Source organism: Phaseolus vulgaris, chromosome 6 (genome assembly GCF_000499845.2).
Source record: "Phaseolus vulgaris cultivar G19833 chromosome 6, P. vulgaris v2.0, whole genome shotgun sequence".
Lineage (NCBI taxonomy): Eukaryota > Viridiplantae > Streptophyta > Magnoliopsida > Fabales > Fabaceae > Phaseolus > Phaseolus vulgaris.
In genome coordinates, this window is record NC_023754.2 from 6,434,593 (window position 1) to 6,447,487 (window position 12,895).

The 12,895-nt window shown below is 31.7% G+C and overlaps 1 protein-coding gene across 1 annotated transcript; it reads right to left on the bottom strand.

Annotated features, from left to right (window-relative positions):
• Positions 1–9,208: 9,208 nt before the first annotated feature.
• On the bottom strand, positions 9,209–9,988 carry LOC137833286 (AT-hook motif nuclear-localized protein 28-like). Its single transcript, XM_068641646.1, has one exon. The coding sequence runs from the start codon at positions 9,986–9,988 to the stop codon at positions 9,209–9,211; it is 780 nt and encodes a 259-aa protein (XP_068497747.1).
• Positions 9,989–12,895: the final 2,907 nt, after the last annotated feature.

The following is a 12,895-nucleotide window of genomic DNA, read 5'->3' on the forward strand; positions in this document are numbered from 1 at the left end:
CACCCTGGAATAAAATTTTCTTGAAAATTTTCATTTTGTCAATAGTTTCAAGCCTTTTTAAGTTTTCTTTCATCCATTCATTTCACCTAACACTTCAAACCTACATGACCATTTCAAATATCAAACTGGTTTTAAGGACACAAAATATTAAAACATATTACTAAATCAAAAGAACAGTTAAAGACACACTTCAAGACATACTACCAATTGATCACTAAGTTGCCTCCTAGTAAGCGCTCGTTTAATGTCATATAGCTTGACGCTTAATTCATTTAAGGATCATTCAGGTGGATCATAGTGGTGTGCCTTTCAACTTCACCACCAAAATAATGTTTCAATCTTTGTCCATTGACCACCCAACTTCTTTTTTAGGTAGGATCTTCCAATTCCACTGTTTTGTATGGTTTTACTTGCTTAACATGGAATGGTCCTGACCACTTTGATTTGAGTTTTCCAGGGAAAAGCCTTAACCTGGAATTGAATAACAACACTAATTGACTTGGTTCAAAAGTTCTTTTCAATTTTTTTCTATCATGATAAAATTTGACTCGATCTTTATAAAGTTTTGAAGATTGGTAAGCATTGAATCTCATTTCTTCAAGTTCATGAAGTTGTACTTTTCTCTTCTCTCCAACAACTTTAGGATCAAAGTTTAAGAACTTGATTTCCCAGTATGCTTTGTGTTCCAATTCTACCAGAAGATGACATGCCTTACCGTATATCAATTGGAATAGAGACAAAGTTGTAGGTGTCTTAAATGTTATTCTATAAGCCCAAAAAGCTTCACCAAGCTTGTTAGACCAATCCTTTCCGGAAAAGGATACTGTTTTTTCCAAAATCTTCTTAATTTCCCTATTATAAATCTATGCCTGACCATTAGTTTAAGGATGGTAAGTTGTTGCTACTTTATGTTTAACTCCATAGTGTTCTAAAACTTTTGAAGCTGAGCATTACAAAAATGTGAACCTCCATCACTTATCAAAACAATAGGAGTATAAAACCTAGTGAAAATATTTCTCTTAAGAAATTTGATTACAGTTTTGGCATCAGCTTTCTGAGTTGCAATTGCTTCCACCCATCTGGAGACATACTCGACTGCCAGTAACATATATTCATTTGAGAATGATGATGGCAGTGGTCCTATAAAATCAATTCCCCAACAATCAAATACTTCAACCTCTTGAATGTTCTGCAATGACATTTCATGCCTTATGGTAATAACTCCAGTTCTGTGGCAACTATCACAGTTCTGAACATGTTCATGTGCATATTTGAACAGAGTTAGCCAATAAAATTCAGATTGTAACACTTTAGTTGTTGTCCTTTCTCCATTGAAATGACCTCCATATGGTGAATTGTGACAATGACATAGAATAATTTTAGCTTCATTTCTTGTAACACATCGCCTTATAAAATTATTTGCATAAACTTTGAATAGATAAGGATCATCCCATACATAATGATTAGCATCTTTGAAGAATTATTTTCTTTTGATGCCATCCAAAATCTTCAGGAACTACTCCTACAACTTTAAAATTTGCCATATCTACAAACCATGGCCTTTCTTGAATTGCAAGGAGTTTTTCATCAGGGAACTCATCTATTTCTTATGATTCAAGTGCAGTTACTCTCTCTTCTTCTTTTGCTATTAGAGATTTGCTGAGAATGACTGGTTTCTCCCCATTTTTTTTCCAAAAATACATATTTCAAATGGGCTGGTAGCTGTTTCATTTCTAACTTCTAATATTGAGAAATTTCTTCTTTGATTAGATCTTGCTTTTGACTAGCATCATAAATAATCTCTTTTTCCTTATCTAATTCTTGCACATAGTCTTGTATTTCTTTTCTTTCCCCTTCATTTATGTCTTCAATACTACTCATGATAGTTTTCATTAAAGGTTCAACAATCAATTTTTTTTCTTCTGAGTTTCAAAATAAATATCATCAATCACGTTCACTCTGAAACACTCTTTGTGATCATTTGAATTATTCATTGCTTCAAAAACATTAAAGCTTACTTCTTCATCTTGAACACAAACCTTAATCTTCCTTTGTCTACATTATAACTTTGGTAGTTTTCATGAATGGTCTTCCCAATATTAAAGGTACTTCAACATCTTCTTCAATATCCATAACAACGAAATCTACTGGGAATCGAAATTTATCTACCTTTACCAATATATCTTCAACTATTCCATGTGGATATTTGATTGGTCTATCAACCAACTGCAAAGTCATTCTTGTTGGTCTCACTTCTACGTCTCCAATTTTCTTTAGCATTGATAAATGCATCAAATTAATACTAGCTCTAAGATCTAATAATATCTTTCCAACAGTGAGATTTCCTATGGTAACTGGCAAATTGAAACTCTCAAGATCTCTAGATTTTCGTGGTAATGAGTTCACTGCATCTATCTTCCAATTCAACTATTTCCTGGTCATTGAATTTTCTTTTCTTTGTCAATAATTCCTTCGTGAATTTAGCATATGTAGGCATCTGCTCTAAAGCTTTAGTAAACGAAAATATCCATAAATCTTGCAAATTGTCTTTCTTTGTTTTTCTTTGTAGGAGCATGTGGATAAGGTACATCTTTTATAGGAACACTCCTCTCTTGTTTCTCACTTTTTATTTTTATTTTTTTCTATTTTCTCTCTAATATCTACAACATCTTCCTTATTTCTTCTTTCTCCTCCCTCACACTCAATATGTTCTTTTTCAATCTCTCTATCTTTTAAAACCTTCTCCTCAACAATTAAATTGTCCCCAATTCCTTTTCCTATATCTTTCCCGCTTTTGGTAGTGATAGACTTGTAATGCTGTTTGGGATTGGTTTGTGTATTGGTTGAAAAATGACTTTCTTTATTATCAGCTAACTGTTTAGAAAGTTGCTCTACCTGTGTCTCTAAATTCCTTATTGATGCTTCAGTATTTTTCTTATTGGATAGAGAGGCTTGCATGAACTTCTCAAAAGTATCCTCCAATTTGGATGTTCTCTTATGAATGGAAGGATAATGTGGTTGTTGCTGATAAGGAGCTTGTCTGTTAGATTATCCACCCTCTTGCTTCCACCCAAAACCTTGATTTGGATTATTCCTCCACCCTTGAGCCATGTTATTTGGATAGTTAGATGAAAAGTCACCTTGCCTTCCTTGATTATTCATATACTGAACCTCTTCCTTTGATGGATTTTGATAAAAGCATTGTCCATTAAGATGATCTCCCCCACAAAAATCACACTTCAAAGCTTGATTCTGAATTGAAGAAGAATTTACTGCATGTAACTGTTGAGGCAATTTTGACATTTGCTTGGTTAATGCATCAATTTGTTGAGTCAAAATTTTATATTTTGCTAGAATTGTATCTAAAGTACTAAAATCCAACACACCTTTCTTTTTCACTGTATGTCTATCGTGTTGAGCTTGGTAGTCTGTTGAGGCTAAGACATCAATGATTCTTGTAGCTTGCTCTGCAGCAACAGTCATGATTGTACCTCCTACTGCAGCATCCAATATCATTTTAGTATCAGACCTCAAACCATTGTGGAATATGTTCAAGTGAGCAATATCTTCAAAGCCGATTAGGAAACTTTCTTAACATTACTTTAAAATGTCCCAAGCTTCACAAAAAGGTTCATTTGGCCCTTGCCTGAATTTGGAGATATCAAACTTAGCCTTGATATATCAAGAGAGTGGGAAGAATCTATGTAGGAATTTTTTATTCTACATCATTCTAGATACTTAAACTCTGGTTTGTATGCGACTTTAACCATTCTTTTTCTTTGGTTGCCAGTGAGAAAGGAAATAAACACAGATATACAATTTCAATATCATCTTCCTCGAAGCCCATGGTCCCAACTAACTCATAGAATGTGGATAGATGAGTATAAGGATCTTCGTGATCCATTCTAGTGAATTGATGAGTACTAATTAAGCTAAGAAAAGTTGGCTTCATTTCTTATGATTTGGTGGTAGAAGGTATGGCTATGTTAGAGAAATGCCTCGGTCCTTGTTGCATGGCATAGTCTCTCAATGTTCTTCTAGGTGGATTTTGTCTATTATCTGCCATTTGTAACTCTATTTGATTGTGTGAGTTGAAAGTGTTGGAAGATTCTCCTTTTGCTTGTCCTTCCTTCTTTTCTTTTCTCTTCTTGCTCCAATTTTTTCTAGTTGTCTTCTCAATTTCTTGGTCAAATTCCAATTGATCTTCAGGAACCTGCCCTCATAATAGCATATACCTAAGACAACTCAAGCAAGGATTAGCACAGGACAAAAGAATAAGATCCAAACAGTTGTCTATTAAAAAAAACAAATTATTCACAATACTCAACTGTAATATAGTATTGTTTAAAGTATGAATGTCGAATCCACAAGGAACAATTTTAATTAAGATGTTTTGCTATAAAACTCATCAAGTATAGAAAATAACTGTGAGAACTTGTTCATAACCAAATTAACATTTTCACCAGAAATAACTCAAAGTTTAAGAATTGATTCAACAAGTAACAAAACTAATTTATCAAATATAGATAAAAAATACTTGGGATTGAATTGTTTCTATCCCAGTCACCTATATTTTGGAATAATACAATATATAATACTCAAAACTACTTATTCTTGATGCTGTAAATTTGAAGTCATTCACCTTGATTCCTCATAAATGAAATTCATAAGATAATTGATCAAACACTGATTCCTCAGATATCTAACAAATCATCCAACTTTATGACATAGTTATGATGTAATTAATAACATGAAATCTATTCCTAACATTACAAGTTATCAAATGTTTTCGTCTATTTCATATCCATAAAAATACTTTCCAATTAAATTTAAGGATAAAAAAATAAAGACTCCATTGATCAGATAGAATCCAACAATAAGCATCAAACGAAAATACCAAGAACAAGTAGAAAAGAAAATATTATATATATATATATATCACCAAAAATATATTTGATTAGAGTAGATTACATTCAATCTCAAGTTGAAAGCAATTAGCCGCTCATGATAACTTCTTCAATCTTCATTCTTGATCTGAATTGCATAAGAAGGGCTTATCAGAGCAAATTTCTCTCCCCCAGTATAGAGTTTCTTTGTTTTTCTCTCAGTAACCTTTCTAATCTCTCTCCTTCCTATTTTTAACTTTGTTTCAAAATTTATTTAATGAAATCTAGCTCAAACGAGCCAATCTAGCTTAGGCTAGATATTTCAGTGGTGTTTTAGCTTGGGCGAGATATTATAGCCAGAGTTAGCTTAGTACTTCACCATTAACTTAATCTGAATAATTTTAGTCTTAGCTAAATCTTCTATCTTGAGCGAGATGTTTCTTTTAAATTTCCTTTCTTTACTTCTTTTTGTGATCCAATTTATATGTCTTTGCTTTCTTTCTTTTAAATGCTTCACATTCATTTGAAATTTACAAAAAAATTGGGATTAAATTTCTTCATTTGTTTCTTGGTTCAAAATGTATAATCGAATTCAATAATTCTCAGATTAGGATAATTTTCTGACATTAAGGAACAATTAAGTTCCAAAGTGTTCAATTTTCTCAATTATAAATACTACACATTGACACTTATCAGTTGTCAAACTTCTTTGAGCAAAATCCAAACTTGTTTATTTAAACACTTAACCTTCTTGTTGGTTTGGTTATACATCCAAACTTGTTTATTTAAACACTTAACCTTCTTGTTGGTTTGGTTATACATCCAAACTTGTTTATTTAAACACTTAACCTTCTTGTTGGTTTGGTTATACTACATAAGAGTAGAGCAATATTTGAAATAACTGAAAATTTTATATTTTTGTTTCATTATGAATACCTAAGGCTCATAACTAAGGAACTCTCGAATGACCCCAACAATCAAAATGAATATAATTAAATGAACTTTTTATATTATGAATTGCTTACAAAAGTATTCTTCTATAATACTTACAAAAAATATATAATGCATAGAATTACAAAGTCTTTGTTTGACATTTATCCAATAATCCACATTTACACAATATTTCAATCCCTATATCACTTATGTGACCTAAACACACAAGCCACAAAGCATTATGGAACTTAGCGTAACGCAAGAAGAAAAATCCTTCTTTTAATAATGAATTAGATCGTCTTAACTATTCTTGATATGTTTTGGTTTCTCAATATATAAATTGTATCAATTTTGTTAATGATAAGCCAATTTAGTATTTGTATGTATGAAAAGTATAAATATTATATAATTATTGAGTTCGTATAACAACTTTATAATTAAGTTGTAATGGGTAAGGAATAATGTAGTTATATTTGTGAAAGAATCATTTTACATTATTATATATAAAAACAAAATTGTAATTTTTCACTTTCAAAGATATTTTATAATAATTTAAATTAACAGTGTTTCCCACTTTCAAGAATTAAATTTACTATATCATGTAATTATATAAAACCTTTTGGTAAAATAGAATTAAGTGTTTAATGCTTGCTGGTTTGAATCTCAAAAATCAATTTGTTGAAAACAATATTTGGTCAAACACAAATTTTACCTTAATAGCAAAAATATCATTCTTTAAGCATGATGTATTATTTATATACAGGGATTAATTATTTGTTTCAAAAAGCGTTGAATATCACCTTCAGTCAAAACAATGTTACAATCATTAAAAATAGATGTAATTCTCATTGAATCACATGACGAAGAAGAATGCACCAACAAAATGTAATAATTTTTTTTTTTTTACTTTTTCAATATAATTAATTTTGCATTTAAGGAACTCTGCATTGTTTATTCAAACAAAAATAATTTTAATTTATTGTAAAAATCAATCATTTTAAATTTATTTATTTTCAAAATCAATTTTATCAAAACATTTAAACCAACGATAGTACTCTAAATGAACAGTATATTATTATTATTATATTATTTCATAAAATGAAGAATAAATATTTATCATGAAAGTGGTATTTGAAAAAAATAAAACATAAAATACATATGGTAATGTCTAGACCGAATGGTCGAAAGGTTGAAAGGCCGACAATAAGACTGAAAACTAAACAATAATAAATAAATAATTAAATAGTAAAATACTGTAGCGAAGTCCTTTAAATAGACACAAATACCGTATGTTTAATAAATATTAGGTACAAAGAGTAAAAACTCAATTGGGTCTAAAGCCCAATAAGAAAGTACTATAAGGTGATCAACCCAAGAGATAAGTATAGTGAATTTTATCTGATAATTAACTAAAATCGATGATAATTAACTAAAATCGATGATAATTAACTAAAATCGATTCTGACTTTATCATCGGAGTCCCTTGCACATATATACACCTACCTGAGAGCTAATACTGAGACCAAAAACTGAGAGATCCAGTTGATCTAGCCCAACGAGCAAGAGTACATAACTTATTTCCAAGCCCAAACCCAAACCAATAAAGGCAATTGCTTCCTGCACCCCCACTTTTTTCTTCCTGCACCCCACACTCTTATACAAAGACAAAATTTACCCTTATTAATTTTTAAAATCCCAAAATTACCCTTAACCTAATAAAACCCTAAAAATTGGAAATGAGTGCCGTTTGTACGTGCAGGCAGCATCGTCTTCCTTGGATTGTTGATAGCAGCGATGCAACACTTTCAAAGGCTATTCTCCTTTCAAAGTTTCATGTGTTTCGGATTTTCACATCCGTTTTTGTCATGGATTCTTGTTTTTGTAAACTTTTTTTCACATTCCGAATCACAGAATCCGGTAGAATTTAGAATTTGTGGATCTGGTAGTGTCCCGGATTTATGGATCCGGTAATATATTTTGGATTCATGAATCCAAAATTAATTACATTGTGTTTTCCGGATGAGGGGTTTTGGAAGTGTAACTTTTTTCCCATACAATTTAAACGAAGCAAAAATAATAGAGGAATAGGAGACAGAGGTCTAATGGTTTTCCTACTTGAATAACCATCTACGAATTAAAGCTTTTGCTACCTATACGAATTAAAGCTTTTGCTACCTAAATCATAAAGTATAAACACTAAAAACTAAAAACAATGTAACATTGGTTTGAATGAGATAAAAACCATTAAACGTGAAATTTTTATAATAAAAATCAATTAAAAATTCACTTAAATTATAACTTTAAATTGTTTTGTCATAAGATATTTTAATGTAATTTTGGTAATAGTCAACAATATTACTCTGATAACAATCTGAAAAATATATATTAACCTTTGGTGATTTAAATTAGATTCTAATGTACTTTAGTTTGCCTTGCTAGTATATTTTGATTGAATTTTCACAAGTTATTATAAATTGGCTATTTGAATATATAATATGTTAAATTAAAATTTCCAAATGGTAATGCGTGTTAAAATTAATATATAATTTATAATTAAATTGAATTTACATGCATGTGTTGAAACACAGTTCTAAAGTTAATTCTATCAACATTAATTTTATAAATTTTTAACTGATTTACATGATTGGTTTATAAACTATTTTAATAAAAGTGTTTGACCTTTTGACCAGGATAGAAGACAATTGGAATGATAAAGGCAATTGAAAACTCACATTATTTTAAATTTTATTAAAAAATTTAAATTACAAAACATACTCATACATTTCTGTATAATAATGACAGTTGAAGATTATTTAAGTATCTTTTAAACCATTATGTATTAACATAAGCACATTTGTTCTAATTTATATTCTTTATTTTCAGTCAAATGTATAAATTAAAAAATTTAATATTATTTATTTAACATACAAAGAGATGCATTTTCCTACAAGAATTATTATCAGTCAAATGTGTAAAATAGATGCATGAACACTCATACGAAGATATGTACCATTTTTTTCTCCTATCATCGTTTTTTATTTGTTTCAGCACAATAAGTTAAAGATTAATTTGATTACACAGACACTAAGCATTTCGTAATGATGTAAATAGATGCATCTTCCCATAAATTAAACATTTCTGTTGAGCTAATAAAATTGTACAAAACTGAACACAAGATAAAAAAGTAGAAGAAATTCATTCAAAATAGATAAGCAGAAACAAGCATGCAGGAAACAACCATGTCCTATGACAACAATGTACTCTATAACACTTTCCTAAAAGATTTCAAATAAGACCCAAAAATCTATGAAATAGAGAAAACATGGGTGCATTGAGAGAGATCTTCAATCAGATGGTAGTATCTTGAATCCCATGTTGTCGATTTTGCATCATTCACCTCCACGCATTCCAAAACCAGCACCGTTGAACATTTCGCCACTTGTGTTGAAATTATTAGAGTTATGGTTAAAAGTTTTGTTGTTATTGTTGTTGATGGTATCATCATGATCATGATCATTCCCTTGTATACCTTGAGGAACATATTTGTAAATTTCAGGGTTCTTGAAGGTAGAAATGGTCAAGTTGACATCGTTACCGGCAACAACTCTACCACCGACGAGGCCACCGAAGACTCGACCATTAGAGGTGGAGAGATGTATCCCAAAAGACAAGGAACGAGGAGGAGTGGCTCCAGGGAGAAGAGTGTATTGGTTGTTGTATAAGTAGGAGCCAGTGAGGGAGAGCAAGTTGAAGGGTCCATGGAGCATGACGGCGGAGGAACCAGTGGGGACATGGCGGAGGGTGACGGTGGTGATAGTACCGGAAGCACTTAGGATGGTGAGGCTGACATGAGATCGACGAGCTATGTGAAGAATGGTCTCAATGATGTCATGTCCTGGAGCGACATTAACTATGAGAATCTTCATGGGGGGTTGTGGCATACTATGCTTGGGCTTGTTCTTGGAGCCTGGGGGTCTGCCACGTGGCTTCTTGGAGGGTGGAGTGGTAAGAGGGAGATTCTCCCAGTGTTGGTTTGTGGAAGGTGGTGGTAGTGATGGAAGATGAGGAAAATGGGAGAAGTTAGTGTTGTGCTCCCAAGAGGATTCAGAATCTGACTCTTCGGATATGGAGATTTGGGAGATGGAGATTGTCGTGGAGTTGTTTGTCATTCTGCTACAAAAAATATTACAAAGAAGACACCGCTAGATAATGATTGTGGTGATTTTGAAGCTTTGTTTCTGGCTCAATATATAGTGTGGTAGTAATGAAGAACCAGGAACTTGAGAGAGCAAGATTTTAACTCTAGAAACACAATATTTTTACAAAATTCATTTACTCTTATTTGAAATTTACTGAAATGGATAGATTTTAAAATAATACCTAAAATAGAAATTGCTTACAAATACGATTTAAAAATACAAAAAAAATGTACTTTTCATGTACGATTCTTTACTTTTTGTTTTTCTTTTATTAAAATTGTACTCACCCACATGACTTCACTCTAAGCATATCAACCTCTTAGCCATGAAACTCAAGTCAAATTGTTTTGTCTTCCATCACGATCAACAAGAAGATACTGCAATGTATTAACATGGAACTCCAATTCAACACAAATACGAGTATACAATTTGGAAATTTTACAAAAATGGTGCACTCTTTTTTAGATTTACGTAATGGGCAAATGCATAAAAAAAAATAGAAGAATGAACATTTCTTAGTCAAAGTTGTTAATAGTATAGGCAACATCAATTAAATTCATTAATTGATTATTTTTTTAATTAAAGTTGTCAACCAGATTGAACATTGGATTGACAACTTCAGTATATTTTATCTCAATTAAAGTTGACAATTCTGTTGGCAAGTTCAGTTAATTTTTTTAAAATAATTAATATATTTTAAAATTAAAAAATGTATATAATAATAATTTTTTTAAATTAAATGAAGTGAATAAGAATAATGTGAAAATTCGTATTTTATAGATAAATAATATTAAAAAAATTAAAACTAAATTTTGTTTTAAAAAAAACAAAGTTACCTAAAATTAAGTTGGATTTTAATAAGTTGTGTAATAAATATAAAATATTTAGTACTTTTTAAATATTGTTAAAATTTAATTTATTTTTTTAAAATTGAAATTATGTTCGTGAAGTAGCGTTTATAGTTGATACAATTATAAATAAAATGGGTAGCATTTAAACAATATTTATAAAATGATAAATAAGTACAATTTATACATGATTAGAAAATAGAAATGTAGGAAAAGTTGTCATATATGAGAAGTTGTGCCACATGTTGGTCTTCTTCGTTTTCTTCGTGGTTGTCCTTGTGGTTGTTGTTCGGATGGAAGGGTAGGAGGGGAGGGGAGGGGGATGTCATCGTCAGTGCCTTCGACTTCATTGTCATCACTCTGATTTCCAAACACCTGTGAAGGCATTGTTGGTCGATAATACTGCATGGATGACATTGGATCGTAGGCAAATGGGGGGGGGGGGTCATGGTAGAGGTTGCAAAGGGATTTTATGGATTAACCAAAAATTGTTGTTGAGATGGAAATGTTGAGTAGTTGAAAGGTGGTTGATGGAATGACGATTAGAATAACATGTGAGATTGATCCCTATATCCGAACAACTGGGTCGGTTGAACACCTGGCGAACGAAAAGATTGTTGTTGAAACGATTGAGCTTGAGAAGAAGACTCGACATGATGTTGATAGTGAGGTTGTGTAGTCTCCTGTGGCATATCATACTATTTTGAAAATATATGTTAATTTTGGATGAGTGAATGAAGAATAATAAATATTTTGTAATTGAACTTACATCGTCATTGGACGATGATTGTATAGGCGAGATGTAGCGGATAGTATGGTTGATGTACCATTACATGTATGTTCTTCTGCTGTGTCTCGGTCTTCCACTTTGTGTAAGGTTAGTCATGTCTACCTTGTCTCGACCTACTTCTTCTTCTTCTGCTCCCCCTTCTCCTCCTCTCGCTCGCCTATCTTCTTCATCCTCATCTTCTTCGTCTTCGTTTTCTGTGTCCTCTACAACCGACTCCTTGTCGGTCGGGGTGGATGATGTGCCACACCAATTAGAGGTTGTTAGGGGAGATGACCTGTTGAACCAAGTGGTGTTCAATGTTTTGAAGAATCCAAATCCTTTGAAGGATGATGAAGCCTCTGCTTTGCTTGATGCTACAGTGCTGGTTTAAGCTTTGTTCTGGGGTAGTTTAATATTGTAATCAACCCTTAGATTAAATCTCAAAGCAATTAGCATCTCAATTTTAACAAAGCAAAATGTTTTTCAAACTAAGTTGAAACAACCGATTGTTTTGTCGAAACAACTGATTGTTTACACTTAGGTGTTTTGAGAAAGTTTGAAAACTGTTTTTGAATGCTGAATTTTGTTAAGTAACAAAACAACCGATTGATTCGAGGAAACAATCGATTGTTTGTTTTGAAACCATAACAGAAAAATTGTTTTCTTTGACTGAGCTTTAAATGCTTTAACTGAATACGCTCCAGTCATTAAATGCTTTGACCAATCTATTTTAAATGCAATTAAGAGTTTGTTAAGATTTGATAACAAAGTATATTCTTAGATATATTCTGGAAAACTGTTTTGATGTTTTAAGAATCTTGAAACAAAGTTTTAATCTAAGAGTTTTTCAAAGAGTTCTGAGATTGCTAAAGAGTTGAGAGATTGATCAAGGTGCTGAATAGGATTCTACTTGTATTGATTTCAGATATTCATCTGTAACAAGTGTAATCTTTGTAAACTGCTGAACAATTCGTGTGTGTGTTTTGCTGAGATTGGTTGTGTGTTCTTGAGGTGTTCAAGATCAGCAATCTTAGTGTTGGCCAAGGATAGTGTGTTTCTTGAGGTGTTCAAGGTCATTCTCTTGGTTGTGGTGTAAGTGATCAAATGGTCATTGCTTAGTGGATATCCTCAGGGTTTCTGAGAAGACTGGATGTAGCTCTAGTTTGGAGTGAACCAGTATAAACAACTGTGTACAATCTCTCTATCCCTAACTCTTTAATTTTAGTTTGTTTGTTGTTTGCTGGTATAAACAACCGATTA

Bases quoted from the DNA above. Each gene is read 5' to 3' on its own strand.
- LOC137833286 (XM_068641646.1), bottom strand. From the start codon at position 9,988: ATGACAAACAACTCCACGACAATCTCCATCTCCCAAATCTCCATATCC.